Source organism: Schistocerca americana, chromosome X (assembly GCF_021461395.2).
Source record: "Schistocerca americana isolate TAMUIC-IGC-003095 chromosome X, iqSchAmer2.1, whole genome shotgun sequence".
In the NCBI taxonomy this organism is placed as follows: Eukaryota; Metazoa; Arthropoda; class Insecta; order Orthoptera; family Acrididae; genus Schistocerca; species Schistocerca americana.
The window spans coordinates 781,450,048-781,470,352 of record NC_060130.1 but is presented as its reverse complement, the minus strand read 5'-3'; the positions used below and the strand labels follow the sequence as shown (position 1 = coordinate 781,470,352).

The 20,305-nt window shown below is 38.7% G+C and overlaps 1 protein-coding gene across 2 annotated transcripts in view; it reads right to left on the bottom strand.

Moving 5' to 3' along the window:
- LOC124555494 (beta-1,3-galactosyltransferase 1-like) overlaps positions 1-20,305 on the bottom strand; it is a 73,298-nt gene that overhangs the window by 11,455 nt on the left and 41,538 nt on the right. For both annotated transcript variants that reach the window (XM_047129419.1, XM_047129420.1), the window contains exons 3-4: positions 17,703-17,965; positions 8,850-9,121 (exon numbers count right to left, since the gene is read on the bottom strand). In XM_047129419.1, coding sequence (XP_046985375.1) covers positions 8,850-9,121; positions 17,703-17,965 — 535 coding nt within the window. The remainder of the gene's footprint in view (positions 1-8,849; positions 9,122-17,702; positions 17,966-20,305) is intronic.

The following is a 20,305-nucleotide window of genomic DNA, read 5'->3' as shown; positions in this document are numbered from 1 at the left end:
CACTTGCCCGTGAAAGGCAAAGGGGCCGATTTTGAGTCTCGGTCTGGCACACAGTTTTACTCTGCCAGGAAGTTTCATATCAGCACATACTCCACTGCAGAGTGAAAATATCATTCTGGGGTGGTTCCATTTCAACAACATGTGTTGGTGGTGCCCCACATAGTGAAAACTACTGTATGACACTGGGGTTGGACTTTCTTTCAGATCATCATTTCAAAATTGACCGTTGGCAGCATTTGGTGGAATTTAACTGGGATGGCATTCTATTTAAGGGAAACTATTGTCAGCAAAAAATACTGTCTCAAGGTTCATCTCACTTAAGGAGCAAATCGATTAAGCTGGGTACAAAAACAATAAGTATTGATTCTTAAGGTACTGTGCGGGAGGGCAATGGGAAGTTGCTTTAGGTGAGTATAGAACCCAAATTACATTTTGATGCATTGCTGTGGCGTTGATGTGGAGGAGGTGGTCCTACACTTGAAACACCCCCCCCCCCCCCCCCCCCCCGGCCCCCCTTCCTTCCTTCCTCCCTCCCTTCAGAACCATTAAGTTTTTTAAATGGGGTTCAAGTCACTCAGGTTAAAATATGGGAATTATTATTTGTAATGAATATTAAATTTTGCCTGTTGAACACTTACAGTGATTGTTAGATTGCCAAGTTAGGCAGCAGGCAAAAGTGGCACAATACCTGTAAGTTGAGATGCTAAGTTGAGATGCTAAGGTGAGCTTTGGCTCTCTACTTGTTATTGGCACATGTTGGTACACCTTGTGTATTCTGTCTTATGTTTATGACTGCTGCCAACTCTAGTTGTAGCAGTAGAGTAGTGTGGTGGACTTGTGTTTGTGTGTGTCAACAGAAAAACAGATCGCATAACAATTGTGTCTGAACATGAACACCTCTTTGATATTCTTCCACATAACCTTTTTACTTACACCATAGTTACTGATTATCTGCATGCATGCCTAAAGATGCACCATTTTACAGCAGACATAACATTCCCCCTCTAATGTCCCTACTCAAAGTGGGGACAAAATTCTCCTTTCTGCTTTCTGTGCACCTCACATTCCTTTGATGTAAAAGCTTAGCTTAGCTCCGACAACTTGTATCCACTTCTATCGCATATGACATCACTAAAACTTGAAATAATAAAAACATGGCTTGAATAATGTACCAATTACCAAAAACTTGAACATTTTTAATACTTTTGAGTGTCTCCGGGTCTCAGTGTAGTGATGTAACAATATACCCATAGGCATTCACAAGGAAGCACTCCTCCCCCAGGCCCTCCCCTATGTTGGACCACATTACAAGATAAGTCCTTCCCAATATAATATAATATAGTATAATATAATCATATGAATTGCTTGCTTCAAAAACAATGTTTCAGGAACTTTGTATTGCATGTCTCAAACTTTTGCGTCGAGTAGTTAATTTGTTGACAAAAGTTTCATTCGTTTTATGTTTATGCGTACCCAATCTCTCAGACATCAAAAATATTCCCAAGGCCACTTGTGAACAATTTTGCAACAGCTGTCTTTAGTAAGACATAAAAAAAGCACACTTCAAAGGAAAGATAGCTAGGGCTAGGACTAATGGTGCACAGTTTTTATTCAGGTGTTTCGCTTGCTACAGGAGGCCTGTTTGATGATTTTGAACACAACAGGAAATGTCTCCAAGACACTTTAGAGAAGCTCATTTCATTGAATGATGTGATTCAGAATTTTCTCTGTGATGATGAATATGACACACACATGCTGAGCTGCGAGGAATATAAAGAAAAAATTAAACACGCTATCAGATGGCTACAAAAGAAACTGATTATAAACTTTCAACCTCAATGCTGCAGATGAATACGGTCGCCTAGTGTCCACGCACCCTGCTGTATTCCACTCTGTCAAGTTACCACTCATTAAACTTTAGCTATTTTGTGGAGATTTTAAAATGTGGTCCCACTTTTGGGAAGAATTTGAATCTACTATTGATAAATACTCATTCCTTTCTACAGTAAATAAACATGTTTTCCTATGAGGGTGTCTGTTAGGCGAACTGGAGTTGTTAGTAGATAGAATACTTATAACAGCAAACATGTACAAGGAAATAAAGAAAATTTTATCGAATCAGTACAGAGATAGCAATTGCATTATACAGGTAAACCTTGATTATTTGGATGTGCTAAGGCCCCCAGTCAGTGACTCCTGAAATGCTGAACAATACATTCCTAGAATGTAACCATAATATTCATCAAATACGGTGTGCTCTAGGAGAAGATGTAGCAGTACATGGTATCAAGTTCTCACTCCAAAAATTCTGCATGCATTCAGAAATTGGTTATTCATGCTAGGAGAACTAAAGGATTAGACAGGGAGGCATTGAAATTAGTGAATTTTTTGGAAGTAGCAGTTCATGGTGCTCTTACTGCACAAAAAATTTGGGCAGGGTATCTGCCCTCCTCTAACTTCACAGCCACTGCAGACACACTTCATGCAAATTCAGAGCAAGCTAAAAACTTGCAAAAATCTGAGAGTGGTACAACCATATTGTGTTTTTAATGAAGCCTACACTTTTTAGGACAAAGGCTGCAACATAATGATGTATCAATAAATTAAAGCAAGATAATCATGATTTTGTGTGTCCAAACTGACACTGTAATGCTAAAAACTACAATAAGAAGGGCAAGGTTTGGTGTTCTAGGTGCAATAAACACCATCATAAAGCTATTAGTACTGACACTGTTACCTCTGTGTCATCTTATCAGCAAGATGTCGCTAGTTCTGTAGGGAAAATTAACAAGTTCAGCAGATTTTAAATATCTCCATACAGCTCGAGTTTGCATCAGTGGACCCAGAGGATTAAGCTGACTTACTTGCTGCATTCCAGATAGTGGTAGTCACACAAGCTTCATTTCCAAGTTCGTCACCGATGTGCTGAGTTTAGTAACTACTGAACATCACAATCTGTCAGCACCTTTGAAATGTCATCCCCAACTTCTACACACCATAAAGTTGCAGAATTCACAGACATCATGGAACTTGTTACACAATCTCTGTGACTGCATTTGAAATCGCATACTCATTTGCTGTACACCCAACTGTCACTTCCAGTATAAGAAACCCAGTGCACACCAGAGACTCCAGTGAGTGGATCCACAGAATGACATAGAAGATCTTCCCATGGAGATCCTTATCGGAGCAGATTACTATTGCAAAACCACTGAAGATTCCCCTCAGATTCGACCAACATCATCCACTGCACTGTGATCTTCCATTCCTGGTTGGATACTAAGTGGGAGCTAATCAAGCACTATGGCAAACCTTGTGATAGCAAACATCAGTTTACGGACAGCAATGGAAACAGATAATATTCTATAGTCTTTCTGGAAATAGAAACAATGGGGATCACATAATACAACTCCAAATCCAAAGTAACAGATCTTATTGCAAGATTTGTCAAAATTCTACTGCATCAAAAACAAAAGAAGGGCTGTGACCTTCTCCAGAAAACCCAATGTTATTGTATCTAATAATCTTTACCAAGCAGAGAAGAGACTTAATGCACTGGAGGAAAAAATGTATGAAGGACAGCAACCTGAAACACATTTACTAGGCCAAAAGGTAGACCACAGCAAAAAGAGAGAAGGGGAATCATTCCTTCTGGATGGACATTGCAGGACATTTTGTGTGCCACATCATGCAGTAAAAAAAGAAGAAATGTTAAGTGTCATCAAATGGAAGTTTGTATTTGACAGTTTGTTGCATGAGGATGGGGTTGGGTTGTTTTGGGGAAGAGACCAAACTGCGAGGTCATCGGTCTCATTGGTTTAGGGAAGGACGGGTAAGGAAGTCGGCCGCGCCCTTTCAAAGGAACCATCCCGGCATTTGCCTGGAGCGATTTAGGGAAATCACGGAAAACCTAAATCAGGATGGCCGGACGCGGGATTGAACCGTCGTCCTCCCGAATGCGAGTCCAGTGTGCTAACCACTGCGCCACCTCGCTCGGTGTTGCATGAGGAGATTCCATCAATATATAGTAGCCGTAACTGCTGATACTGCACAAGTATTTCTGCAATTAGTTCTTCACAGTAAAGACAATGATTCCACAAGGTTTTCTGGTACAAAGTAATCATAGGTCAACAAGGAAACTATATTACAACTGCCAAAAGGATTATAAATCTCTTCACCTGCCTACCTTTCGGACTTACCTGCAGCTCGTTTCTTCTCACAGCCATGCTGAAAGAACTTGCCACAATGCACACGACAAATTTTCCTCAACCCACTTCACTTGTCGAAGATAACATGATTCTGTAGTAGCAGGTGCTAATTTGCAAGGAAATTTGGTCTAGGGGAGTGGAGTGGGATGAGATTTCACCTCTTTATATTGGTACATGCGGTTATCAACTTTCCCATCATGTTCACACATAAAAAATCCCCCAATGGGTTAGAGTTTCCAAAGACAATAAATCAGAAATCCACGAATTTTCTGACATACACAAGGCAACCCTTTATGTACGGTGCACCACTTCCAACATGACATTAGTTCATTTAGTTTGCAGTAAAAACACATTAGCTCCCATCAAGAAGATAACTCTTCCACGGCTGGAACTTCTAGCAGCACTTCTTAGATCAAGACCACTTCATTATTTCTGTAAGGCCAGGGCTATGATATATGTTGTGCAACATTGCGGACTGAGTCAACTGTAGCCATAGGATGGATATGACATAATGCTAACTGTCAGAAGAGTTTTGGGCCTACCATGTTACAGAAATTCAAGGACTAACCAACCCATCACATTGGAGACACAATCCTGGTGTGGAAAACCCAGCTGATTTATTATCCAAAATCACCACAGCAAAATCTTCATTGTCCTACTAAATGGTTCCATGGGCCTGCTTGGTTAAGAAAGAACCGAACACAGTGGCAACAATTTATACAAATGAAAGATCATTGCTTGCCAGTAGAGAAGAAATTAAAGAGACCAACACTTCATGGTAAAAACAACGCTCCCTGTTTTAACAGTTACATACTACATTAACTATAAGGTGTTTCAAATCATAGGATGGCTACTTCGCTTCAAACAGCAGTTAATGAAAGAAAATAAGATGTCCGGAGAATTGATAACATTAGACTGGCATGAAGCACATATTTATTGGATTCAAGTTGTTTAACAGCAACAGTTTGCGCTCAAATTGTGTGCTCTGTACAACAATATGTCTCTACCACAAAATTCTAAATTAGCTCGTTTCAACCCTTCTTGGTTACATTCTTATTCATCTCACTGGACATCTGCAGTTTGCAGAATTATCCACAGAGAAATGACATCCAGTTCTTCTCTATGGGCAGCATCATTTAACCCATTTTCTGATCCAGCAGACTAACATTCGTCTACACCACTTTGGAGTAAACAGTGTTATCTGAACTGAGAACAGAATTCTGGATTCTAAGATCTCGGCAGTCAATGAAACATGTCTTGCACTACTATTGAAAGCTCACTTTGTTCAACAAACCAAGGCTCCATTGCCAGCTGAACAAGTCTCACCAGCGAACTCATTTGAAGTCACATGCACTGACCTCACTGGCTCATCACATGTCCGAAAAGGACATGTAATGAAGAAGGTATATACAGCTCTATTCATGTGCACAACAACATGAGTCCTATACTGGGAACTTTGCTCAAATATGTCAACTGACAGATTTTTTCTAGTCCTGCAAAGGTACATGGGAAGACAAGTGCCCAGCATAATTTACACAGACAATGCTATTAGTTTCCATTTAACGCACATAGATCTGAAAGAGCACTGGCAGGTTCTCACGGCAAGCAAGACACACAAGTACTTTGCACAGCAAGCCATCACATGGCTTGTGTTAATTTAATTATGCTAATCTTACAGGACAATAAATGTAACTTCAGTATAATACATTCAATACTAAGGTTAGGGGGTTACTGTTTAAATAAACCATGCTAACCTTACATGACAATAAATGTAACTTCTGCATCATACATTCAATATTAAGGTTAGGGTGTTACTGTTTAAATAAACCATAAATAGTCTCTTTCTAGTGGCCTTTTAAATGCATTAAATATGAGGGTAATGCTCCAGAAGCCAGAATCATTGGAGAAAAAAGCACTTTTGATCTTATGGTTCTGAAATGGTTATTAGGGTTGAAGGACCCTTCCAACGGACACGAGGTGGGCATTGAGGCTACGCATCTTTGATTACGAAGCTGTACATAAACCAGACAAAAAGCACAGAACCACAAACAAGTTGAGCAGGAAGGTATCAGTATTACATACAGGCACTGGGTCATGGCCTTGCTAAATGGTAAGCAGTGCAAGGGGCTGACACGAACTGCAAGCCGTACAAATAGGCAGTCACAGTTGAGCATGTGTGATGGCTTGTTATGTAAGACAATTAGGTTGTGACCAAATACAGTGGTGTCAGCTAGATTGAAGGATTGAGTGTTGAGGGAAAAACACGACAACATGCTGTCTGTGCTTGGAGGTCAGAGGGCAATGAAATGGAGGGTTTCAGATGGTACTGGTGGAAGGGAAGGAAGGTAGGAAGACATTGACCAACACATTATGAACTGTGTACAGTGTGCATAGGGAATGGAAATGAATCATAAGCAAACACTATTATAGAGGTCACCAGAGGCAACTACAGCATCTGAGATGATAGGAATGAATATCCTAGGTCCAATTAATTGGACTCTGAGGGATTTTGTCTTAACAATTATTGACCATTTTTCATGGTGTGTGGAAATGATAGCCATTTCAGATTAGCAGACAACTACTGTGGTACAGGCCATGACCAACAACAGGTTGCTCAAGTTAGTGTGCCTAAAACAGTAATCTTTGACGAAGGGACAAATTTCATTTTGAACTTGATTAAACAACTGTCATTTGCTATGGGTTTAGAAAATAAGAACTAGACCACTGCACCCACAAACTAATGGCAGAACACAGCATGTGCATCATACTATTGGTAGTATGTTGAGTTACTATGTAAACTCTCACCATATTCGTTTTGAAAAAAAACTTTTCTTGCTGCAACTATTTATTTGCCTTTTACTTTAAGGCATCATCAGTGGAATACTTCTTTGCATTTGTGGTTGGCATCTGTGTTTCCTCTCATCTGGTCACAGATTGGTGATCAAACAACAACTTGCGCACATTTTCATGTTATAAACTTTTTTCTTCACAATTTTCATATTGTTTGCCCTGTTAGTCTTTTGTCACTAGTTGTAGATAGTTTACAAAAACTGTGCTTTAAAGTCAGACCGCCACCCAACTCTGCAAGGAAGAGGCCCTACATCCTGGGTTCACTTCACAACACACATAAAGCAGAGTATTTGTTCTTTGGAGAGTTTTTTGTTTCTCTCTCCATGTTAGGATCCCAAGCAAATAGGAGATTAAGTACAGTTTCTGAGTTGTTGTTAATGCAAGCAAACTTGTTTTAAGTTCAAATAACATCTAGCATTAAATTCAACCTGGTAAAGTCAACAAATCTCTCTATCAGACATAAAGGTTTGCAATTACTCAATTTACCTGCTGCAAGTTCTTCACATAATTGTTAAAATTTGTTTTATGTAGGTACCACAGTACCAGTATTGCAGCTCACACCAGGGGGAAGAAAAGTTCTGTTACTATGACAACAGCTCAGATACTCTCAAATCAACTAACTGTAGCAACATACTGCTACACCAAGAAGTGTAAAAAGTCTGAAATACATAAAACACAGAACAAATGCCGTTTATGCTGTTAATAGATATTAATGCAAGATATTAATTCTCCATTTGTCCAACCTTATACAGGTTCCGTATGCTTTCTCTAACTAAGTAAATGTTAATGTGTAGCTACTTCCTCCAACAATGCCATGTCAGTTACCTTCCCAATATTTTCAATCTATTTAATGATTTACCTTTAAAGATTTTAATGTCTATTTTACACTGAATGATTACCTCCTTTCCATTTTTGTATCAAAAGAATAAATTTAATCCTATTTCTAGTGGATATTAAAAAAATAAAGTGTAATTCTGAATGTTGACCTTAACATTCTTATTGACCAAGTCTACATTTACATATACCTTTATACAGTATGTGTCACTTGTGTCCTTATATAATCTCAGTTGAAGTATTTCATGTATCTTACAGATCAGCTACATAGTCCTAAATTTTTGACAATTACAAATTATTTAGGAATAAAGGAGGCAACTTACCGAAAAGCAGAAGCACTGCATCATCGATAGGTACACAAACAAAATGAACAGAGCTCGCCTATCTTTCAGAATGCTCACAGATGTATTTTTACAACATTTACTCATAAGACTATAATGTATTTGTCAGCTCAAGAACACTTCCAGTTGATCAGCTGAGGTGGAATTTTTAGCAAAATAGATAAGGCAGAAACTAATGCTCAGAGAATGGCATAATCAGGAGGAGACACATTTTTGATGCCAAATTGCGCCCCATGTTTTCTGTATGGACTCAGTCCCAAAAACTGGTATCAATGACTATATTGGAAATTGATAAAGTGTTCTAACCCAACAACACTGTAACTTTATTATATGTAAAAGCATAAAACACATAACAAACAAAGTACATACAACAGACAATACACAAGGGGCCACATATTTCTGCAACATACTCCAATCAGTTAAAGTTTCTTGCATGCAGTTTACTGTGTTATATTTTAACTTAGCTCCTAGAATTTTATTTCATTTGAAGGTTAGCAACATATATTAGGACTAAGATCTTTCTTTCTACTGACTAAGTATTATTTTGTTAAAAGTGGAGCTTAAAGTAAAACCACATTACAAAGTAAATTAATAAAAATGCAAAATATGTACATACCACTTACTATGCGAATCCGATATTGGATGTGCACCACAAATAAGAGCACCAATCAACAAACCAGTTGAACCTTTAGAACGAAGCAAGCGTACAAGGCTTTCAATATTGACGAACATATCATCATCTGTTTTCATAATGTAACGAACAGACGGGCAGTTTGTAACAGTCCATTTCAGTAACATGACACTTTTTAAAGTCAAGTTGTTGTATGTGTCCAAAAAGCCTTCTTGGATTATATCACTGTGTTTAATGCTCTCTTCCTCAACTTGTTCCTGGAATTAAGTAATTATGTATCAGACTTCCTAATGACAACAGCTTGTTTTACAATAAAAAATTTGTTTTGCTGTAGCTTATACATCATTACTTTTCCAATAATTTGCACAGAGGAATGGCACAACATTGTTTGGACAGACAAAGATGAAGACGACAACAGCCTGTAACTGTTGAAGGAATCATCCCAGGCTTCATCTGAAATAATTAAGGGGTATCGCAGAAAATCTAAATCACAATGACTGGGACAGGTATTGGAACTTCATACTTCCCACAAATCCAAGTCCAACATCTCAACCACTGTGCCACACCACTTGGTCATCATTTGGTGCAATGGATAATTGATACATGTGGCATCTGCTGAAGGCAGTGAAATCAACTGGTTTAGGGGACACTTCACCACAAAGGTCAACTTACACTGGATATCATGACACAGAACATCAAAACATTCCTTTATGCATTTCAAATGGCAGCATTCACAGACTTACAATGGAATGGAACAGAATGAGATGTCAATGTCAATTATTCTCAGGAAGAGAGTTTTGACGCTGGTGAAATGAGAGGCGCATCATCTGGTAACATCAGAATTTAACTATTCTCACTTATAGTGTAGTAGGGGATATTGTGCTTTTGTGCCTTCTTAATCTTTATTTTTATTGACTGCTCTGTTTTTGTGACATTAAGTGAACATTCCACAAGGTCTTAGTCATTTTCCCACTGAGTGTTCTTCCACAAAAGAAGCCAAATATTAAAGTGAAAAACAATGTAGACTTTACAATACCTGGTTACAGAAAACGGTTACACTGTGCATATAAAAGAACACAGATGAAAATGTCAACTAAGAAACCTTCATTTAACACATTTATTTTGTAAGAGAAACACACCCTGTTTTTACATTATTTAGTATCTAAAAGGCAGACAAAACACAGCAGTTAAAGTAAAAAGGTGCTATGAATTGCCTTCTAAATACCATTTGACATGTTTTTATGTCTATACATTATTGGATCAAAGGTGTTCAGACTACTATTAGTGGACATTAATATGGGGTGTATCCACCCTTTGCCTTTATGATGGCTTTTTTTAACTCCACTGGGGACACTTTCAGCGAGGTGTCTGAATGCTTGTGGATGAATGGCAGCCACTGTTCGTGAAGACCTGAAGCCAGGTAGTGATGGTGTGCCATTGGGTTGAAACTGGGGCTCTGGGCAGGAACCCTGATACCATCACTCATCATCTCCAAATTTTTTATTTGTTAATCATCATCAAACTGCTCCTGTACTGTATACAGTACACAATGCTGTAAAATGTATTCTTGTCCTGAATTCAGCATTTTCTTACATGCAATAAGTGGATCACATCCCAACCACAAAAAACATCTCCACCACGAGCATCATCTCCTCCGTGCTTCAGTGTTGGCATTACACATGATGGCCGGTAACATTCTCCAGGCATCTGCCAAACCCAAACCCTTTCATCAGATTACCACATGTGTGAACAGTAACTAAGAATCACTCATTTACAAGCCACTGTATCGTGACCTCACTTTTTACACCACCTCAAGTGCTCCTTAGCATTGACTACAGAAATGTGCGGCTTATGAGGAGCTGCTCAACCACCATAAACTCTTTTTGACTCCCTACATACATTCATTGTGCTAGCTGGCCTGCTGGTAGCACTCTGGAACTAACAAATAAGTCCTTCCAATTATCCCAGGCAATATTTTACAATCATCCTCTGCAATGCTCAAACGTATCTAATCATCAGAACATGAGGTCAGTCTCGTCTCAATTTCGCCATGGTTATTCTTGCATGTTTCCTGTTCACAATCACATCAAGAGTTGACTTGGACACCTTTAGAAGGGATAAATGGCCCTGATGGATTCGTTACCCATGTGACAGCCAATGACTAGTCCATGTTTGAAGTCAATGAGTTCTCCTAACCCACCCATTCTGCTGTTACTCCTTTACTGACAACACAATACTCTCTGCCTCATTTTATACTGGTGAGTCTGCCTCTCGTGACATCTGGTGATCGATTCTGCATTACATAAGGGAGTCCAGATACTTTTGATCAGATAGAGTATTTGGTGAGTAAATAAATGATGTCTTGGAATATTTGGACAAAATGTTTCATATTCTTTCACATCTCTGCCATACAATCTTTGTGAAGAATATCCATAATGAATTTTGCTTCTGTCATTAACAATCTCTACAATCATTGCTAGTTCCTTTTGTAATGTCTGATATAATTAATTCATCCCACTATCTCTGTACTTTTGTATACTTCAACTTTTTTAAGACAGGCAGTTTCTTATAACCTCACTCCCATCTGTCAAGCACTAAGCTAAGTGATTTGACATTATGCTGACATCCCACCTATTGCGAATATACTGCCATTTGACAACGACATTCTGTTCTTTTACATGACATTTTGTTGATATCAAGTGTAAATTCACATTCTCTGTTCTCAGCAACTCTTGTTTAGTGAAACAGGGTGGCACAGAAGAAGGGGAAAATTTGAAATTACAAAAAAATGGAGGAATATTAGATAACTTTATTTGAGGTCCAAAATATGTTTTATAGTACTGCAAATTGCATTAGGTAGAATGTTTTAAAAATCACGTCATTCTAATGCTGTCAATCTTGCCACATGTATTCATTAAGTTACTCTGTAGATTTTGTAAAGCACAGCACAACAAGACACACAGGATGCTGGCAATTTTTTCTTTCATCCACATCTTGAGCTAAGCTAACCTGCGTTCTTGACTTGTCTGATTAACTATGCCACAGACTTAAAGATCGGAGACTGGTGAGGACAAGCAAAGTTAGCATCCCTTGAAATTATGCAGTCTACAAACACTCTACTGCTGCCATCAACTGCCCGGTAGTGTGCAAGATGGTCCTAACCTGTTAAAAATCAGGTGGGTGCTGAATGTCATGATTTGAAAATATATGGAACCTTGGAGCCAGAAATGTGTCTCATAGAGTGAGATAATGTTCAGACATCAAAGTGACAGCACAACCTTGCTCATTCTAGAGGGAAAGAAAGCCTATCACTGCACAACATGATGCTCCATACCATATTGTAACTCTGGTACTGTGTCAAGAGGAATGGTGAAGTATAGCAGGGTTTCCTTTAAGTCACTAATGGAAGTTCTGCTTATTTAGTTAATCAAATAAGTGAAAATGGACTTCACTTGGACATCCAATGATTTTGAACAAATGTGCATCCTCAGTGAGTAGAATTAAGTCTGAAAATTGTATGAATGAAACAAACTAACAATGTTCTTTCATGGCTCCAATTTCTGAGCTGCAATCACATGGGAAGTTTTTTGTACTAAACAGTGAAGCCCCGTTTCAATGACAGCTTGCACAGCTTTAATATTATCAGCAGTACATACAAACCTCCCAGGGAACACCACCTTGTTGGAGGCACCCTCAGTGCCAGGTGGATGCACTTGGTGCTCCGACGAAGTCAAGAGCTGCACCAGCGGTAGCACAGCTACTGGTAGGGTCACCCAAGCTAGAGTTGTCTTGACAGATGAAGAGTGTCCAACAACATAAGGCAGGGAGGGCTCTAGAGGCATGTTGAAGCCAGTCTCCCTAAGGGAGCACACCTGACACAAACCCTGGTCCCTCATGTTGGGGTGTTTATCACGGGGCTAACAACCCCATATTGGAAAAAAAACAACATATTGTTATAAAACTCGAAGACAGGGAAAGTCAGACTGATGATACTGATGAATGACCCACACAACAAAAAGGAAACAGTAAACAGAAAAGTGATAGTTTGCTACTTGGAATGTAAGAACTTTGAACAAACCAGCAACTCTACAAGGACTCAAACAAGATATGGAGAAATACCACATAGGTGTAGCAGCAATCCAAGAGGTCAGATGGAAAGGAAATGGTATCATAAAAAGTGATAGTTATACAATTTTGTGCAGCGAAGGGGACAGTGATATAGTAGGCGGCACAAGCTTTCTTGTAGACAGTAAGTGTAAAGAAGTAGGCATAAATTTTAACCCTGTAAATGAAAGGATGCACACTTTGAGAATGAAGGCTCTCTTCTTCAACATCACTCAAGCATGTGTGTACACATCTACAAAAGATGATGCATATGACATGAACAATGAGTTTTATGGTTGACTGGAACAGGAATTAGAAGGTATACCAAGGCAAATTATGAAGATAGCAATAGGTGACTTGAATGCAAAAGTTGGAAAAGAAGAAACCTTTATAGAGAAACACTAGGAAATGAAAGTCTGCATGAGATGTCAAATAAAAAGCGACAAAGACTTATAGACTTTGCCATGGGCAGTGCTATGGTAGTGAAGAGTAAGGTAAGCCAATTGGTGCTCGCCATATGGCACTACTTTTAATCAAACTGTCCATATAGTAATTGACAGGAGACATGCATCTGACATCCTTGAGTATCAGAGTTGCAAGGGGACTGCCTGCAACTTGGATCATTATATGGTAAGATTGAAATACAGACAACGCATAGCTGTGTTTAGATACAGAGGGAAGAGAAAAGCTCCACAAAGATACAATGTTTCCAAATTAAAAGAGAAGGGAGTATCCAAAAAGTATTAAACAGAACTGCAGAAGAAGTTTGAAGCTAAACAAAGCTGGGCTGTGGAAAGTATCAAAGGGTGGTGGAATATGATGAAAGATGTTAGTCTGGATGAAATACCTGTACCCGTACCAACAACAGAGGAAGTTAGACAGGCAGTAAAGACCCTACAGAATAATAAGGCTCCAGATACTGCTAACACTACAGCAAAGATGATCAAGGGTGGAGGTGAACATCTGGCAAGATACGTTCATCAACTAACTATTGAAATATGAGAAAAGGAAGTGATGCCAGACCAGCAGAATTCGTCCATTATTTGCCTGATTCATTAGGAGAAGGATAAAGTTAACTGTGAAAATTACCACATATTGCTTTAGTCAATGTTGTATACAAAGTATTAGTTGAATTCATTGCTACGAGACTTGCTCCACTGACAGAAGTAGTACCTGGAGAGTACCAGTGTGGGTTTTGACAGGGCAGATCAACAACTGACCAAATCTTCGCTAAAAGGCAAATAATGGAAAAGAGTTGTGAATACAATGTGGATATACGTCTGCTCTTTGTAGACTTCAAACAGGCTTATGATAGTGTTAAAAGGATAAATCTGTGTCAGACATTAATGGAGATGGAATTCCCATATAAAATAATCAGATTGGTGCGAATGACTCTCACAGCACAAAATGCCAAGTAAAAAGGGAAGGAAAACTCATAGGGAATTTGACGTCAGCCAAGGGTTATGACAGGGTGATGTATTATCCACACTACTCTTCAACATTGTGTTGGAGAGAGTGATACAAAGGGTGGAGACTGAGAAGCCATATGGCACACTATATAACCATATGAACCAAAATCTAGCATATGCTGATCAGGTGTGTATGCTGTTTAGAAGACTGAAAGAATATAGAGAAAGATTTCGCAGACTAGAAAAGTAGGCCAAACATTTGAGCTCCATGTAAGTAACACCAAAACACACCTCTTTGCTTCCAGGATATATACTGTTGTTAAAGACAAATACATTTGGTTACAGAGGATAACACTATAAGAGAAGAAATAAAAGCAAGGATTTCTGTGGAAAATAGATCTTACTGGGCCCTGATTAAGATCTTTCTGTCATGTAGCATGAGCAGAAAATCGAAGGTTACTGTCTATCAAACAGCTGCAGGGCAGGTATGGCTCAAACATGCACAATGACGGTAATAGAGGACGATTACTTGAGAAGATGAGAGAGGGAAATATTAAGAAAGATTTTTGGAGCTGTGAGTGAGGTGGGGAATTGGAGGATCTGGAGAAACAAGGAATTGGTGGAACTGTATAGTAATTCTGACTTAGTTACAGAAACCAAGTGTAACAGATGGTGATGGCTGGGCCCTGTAGAGTGAATGATTGAGACTAGATCTGTCACGAAGACCTACAGAGGAAAAAGGTGGTAGAAGATGTAAGGGGAGACCCCAGAAATGATGGGAGGAGGACATGGAAATGATCTGAAAAAGATGGGAGGCAGAAGATGGAGGATACAAGCGGAAGATCAAGATCGGGCTTTGATCGTCAGAGAGGCCAAGACCCTACACAAGGGCTATAGTGCCAAAGAGTAAGTAAGTAATCACAGGACATACAAACTGTGCAACACCATTACACTACTTCTTCATAACTGAACCAGTCTCTCAAAAATTACAGACATACATAGAGACTGTGTGTAACTATGGAACTTGACCATGGGGCCAAGATTTGATAATGGTGCCAAAAATTCATCTTGCTGCTCTCAAATTGTTACCACGCATGTTATGCACTTTTCCAGTGCTCCATGGTAACTAAATGTCTGGCACTGCTACAATTGTCAAAGCCTCTCCTCCCCAATTTTGATACCCATGCAAGGCTGTCAACATACATTTAAAAATTTTCCCATTTTCTGTGCCACCCTGCACAACCCCTTATTCCCTTCCCTGTCCTGTCCTTTTTGCAGATCACTTTTAATGAGGTCTTCATTTCAATGGCTGAAATGTCAACCTAGTTTCTGCCATCTGTTCATCAGTCACTATTTTATCTCCATGGAGAGTGACAATGTTTTATTACTGCATATTATTCCTATACCAAAAATCTACAACCCCCACCCCTAATCACCCCCATTTTCCCTTCACTACTTTCTTCTTCATCACTCTCCCCCCTTCCACCCCCCCCCCTCCCAACTTTCCTTTCACTTCTTTCTCCTCCTCCTTTTGTCTCCTCTTCATCAGTAATTCATATCCTATTGGCAATGAAGGTATTGGAAGTGGAGATGCTGGTCCAATTCTATCAATGTTGACGTCAGAATAGTCATGACTTCCAGGAAATCTGTGATGAAGTTAAATCGGTATTATTGGTACTGGGACTCTGACTTGGCTCTTCCTAATTAATGTTTTTCACTGCTAAATCACCTTTCTGACTAATTTCTCATTACCTGTAGCAGGTATAAAAAAATTGAATATTTGTGGATTTATGGAAGTCTGAACTTTTACATTCTTATGGGAAAGACAGTTATGTATCAAATTACAACAATAAAGGTTTGGGGATCAATTCTCCGTGACTCCCAGGATTTTTTCTGGGTTTTATTGCTTCTTTCACCTTTGGCTGTCATTTTTCTGTGTGAAAAATGCTAATGTATCCTTGTTTGGCGCCCACATTAAACTGTAAGTCCCCATACATCTGACTGGTTAAGGCAGTCCAAATGTCAGAAAAAGGCAAGGACACCTTACTTCTATTGGGACAATGCTTATTAAAGCACTTTTCAAAAAAACTTAGACACACATTTTTATTTCAAGTTTAAGGATACGAGTACAAGCTGTCATAACAGATCTGCAATTCTACCATGTTCATAAATTTTCATTATTAGCGGTGTCGTGTGGATTTTAAGTCAAATTCCGCACATTCAGTCTTATTTCATGTGTATGAGTGAGGATTCTCCACACTGCAGGACTCCACTACACAGAATTAGGGTACACTCTAAGAAATAACTGTCCACCATGATCTTAAACACTGTTAAAGAATATTTTAAAAACCTAAAAGTCCATACTACATCATAATCTTCCTGTATTTCTATAAAACCAAATCTTTCCCTTTCTGATGCACAACAACAACACTTCACAACAGACGAAAGCTATAATCTATTTTCCAAGACCACATTTTATGTGTAAAAACACATTGTTATTTATAAAATGAGTGACATTGGTAAACAACAGGGTTTTGGGTGCAAAATTTATAAAGTAAGTATATGATAATCTCAAAGTGATTACTCATGTGATTCGACAATATTTGCCTCAAAAGTGTATGAATAACAGCACACAAATGTGTATGAATAATGGCACACTTGGAGAATTACACACTAAAATATGAACATACTGTACCTCTTCATCAAAAGAAAGAAAGTTAAAGGCGACAACTTTGGAATGTTACTGACAATTTTTGTATCACCAAAATACAAAGGAGTCAGTGCAATTATGTGGATGAGGAGCCACAATTCACCTGATTATTATACATAGTGGCAATGTGGCACAGATCATCATCAATCGAGGGAGAGATGTGCACCTCTAACACACATTAACTATGAAGACCCCTGAAATTGCCACTCGGGGCAGACACACTTTGTTAGGGTATAGGTTCTTACCAGCCAAAATTACAAAAATTTAACTAAAAACTAAAACAATGAAAAATTCCAGGGTTTTTCCTGGATGAAAAAAATTCCCAGGATTTTCCTGGATCTCCCAGTTGTTCCAGGTCTTATGCACCCTGGTACAACATATTTATTAAAGAAGTATGGAGAGCAATCTACAACCCAATTATTTGTAAAATTATTCTCAGTTCCCATTGATGTCACAAAGCAGAACTTGTCAACATGTTGTTATATAACATTTTATATTTGTCACTAAATTAATTATTCCACTTGATGAATAAAATCACTTCCAGTACTGATGTAACCTGACTAACCAAATTACTTAATTTATAGGATTATGAATTCCAATCATGTGGTACAGTACCTGCAGAGTATTGTTTTCCGATTCACCCAGTAGGAATGCTACTCTTATAGCACTAGCTTTTTCAGTAACAACAGGTGCAGATGCCCATGTCTGCCTGATTGCTGATCGAGCTTCAAAGTTACCAACAGCTGAGCACACAACAATGAGGAGGAATAGCTTTTCACTACATATATCTGGCTGAGGAATAATTGCTGTCAAATTCTCTGGCAGCACATACAGCTTCAAATCTCTGCTTGTATTTAGAGACCAGCCCGGAATGTTTACTGTAATCAAATGGTATTGCATATGAGTTACATAAAACAGAAATTAGTGCAACAAACATTTTCAGGAAATCCATCATATATCAGCTCCTTACAGCACACAATGAGCACAAAAGCATTCTTTATTACATGGAACAAAATTCTGAATATACTCATGAGACCAATAATAAATTTTTAAAAAATCACACACTTCTTTACCTTATCTTGGGATTCCATTACACAGATTCTCCTGGTGTACTAATTCAAGAATAAAAATACATGTGTACAAAATATTCTTGGCCTTACTTCCATATCAAATACAAAAACTCTACCTTTCAACAACTTCTACCAATGCCATTGACACTGTCAGATGCAAATGATTGTCATGGCTGCAAGCATCATCTCCTTTCACAACCCAAGTTGACCTATAACTGGTTGTAAAAGTCAAGGTGAGATTATGTAGCTACTTGTGATGCAGGGATGCTAGTAATTACACCAAATCTATTTTAATGCAAATATTTTCCCTGTTCCCTCTTTAGCCTTCCAGCATTTAGTTCTTGTTTCCATGGGTTTATTAGTCACACGTACAGTATATTGTCACAGATTTTCAAGTTATTAAATTAATTTTCAAGTATACGGTGTTACAAGAAGATGCATTATATTTCTTAAGACTATATTTGCTTCCCAAATGAAGATAAAAGCTTTGCCTAAATTTGAACTTGTTCACAGTACTACAAAGCTTTTATTTACTAACGAACCATCAGATTCTATGAGGCTATATCTTTTGCATGCAGCACATACAACCTTGGGGTACTTTTTACAAGTACATTTAGAATCATAGATTCCATTTAACTATCACAAATGTTCAGTGTGCACTCCACTGGACGCATGACAAACATTCATATGCTAGTCAAACACATTCCATGCTATTGGAAGTATTCCTGGAGTTACTGCATTCCCTCCTATTGCAATGTAGCATCACAATTAATCCAAAGTTGCTGGAAAGAGAGGCACATACAATGGATGGATAAAAATTTGGAAACACTGCTGGAAATTCATACTTGAACATACATGCAGATGACATGCAAGCCTGCTGGTTGTGCTGTTTTATTTGACCAGGAATGGCACTTGTTGGTGCTAAGTGAATTAGAACATGGGCAAACAGCTGGTGATTGTATAATGAGCATCTTCCATAACCAATGTAGATTAAGCTTTTGGTGTTTCAAGATGCACCATATCAAAGATTTATATCACATGCAAGGAAAGTGGAAAGGAAGTGGAAAATCATCATTTACTAAGTCACAATACCGATGAAAGTGTGTGCTGAGTGATGGTGATGAAAAATAAGATGATGACAGCTGCAAAAGTCAGTGTAGAACTGAATGTCGCACTCGTGAACCCTGTGAGCAACAAAACAACACGAAGGGAGGACTAAGAGCAGGGAATTGCAGGGTGAGGTGGAATTCTATAACCATTCATCAGTGATGCAAATACCCATAACATGACAATGTGGTGTTGAACCCATAAAACCTGTAATATGGAGCAATAGAAGAAAGTCACTTGGTCAGGTGGCTGTTGTTTCACACTGTTTCCAACTACTGCCTGAGTTTACATTCCAAGAGAAAAACATGTCAGGGTTCGGTGATGAATTGGGCAGCCATTCCATGGGTCCCATAGTCACTCTGCAAAGTTACATTACTGCCAAGCATTGAGTTACCTCTTTGGCCAATCAGGTCCATCCAATGGTACAATCTTTGTTCCCCAATGGTGATGATGGGTTCAAAGATAACAGAGCCCCTGTTCACACACTTCACATTGTCCAGAACTGGTTTTGTGAGCATGAGCACAAGAATGAGTTTTCTCATCTCCCCTGGCCACCACAGTCACCAGACCTCGTAATACTGAGCCTTTGTAATCTACTTTGGAGAGAAGAGCATGTGATCACTATCCACCGCCATCTCCGTTACCTGAACTTGTCACTATTCTGCTGGAAGAATAGTGTAAGATTCCCTTGAAAACTATACAGGACGTGTATTTCTCCATTGGGAGAGAACTGAAAGCTGTTTTGAATGCCAGAGGGTTTCCTACACCTTACTAGGTCTGGCAATGCATTGTGATTCCTGTAATTGTCTTTTCCACGAAAATGAATGTGGCGTAAATTATTTCTCAGGAAATGGTGTAAAACCCTGTTAATGGGTTTCTCTCATGCTCAACTACAGAATGTAGCTGCTGCGTTCACCATATTATTATGATGTGGTCGTTCACTTTCCCACTTAAACAGAACATAGCTTCATCACTGAGCACTAAACGTGAAAGGAAATTTCTATCTTCTGTCTACACATGCAGAATGAATTAAAATAAACT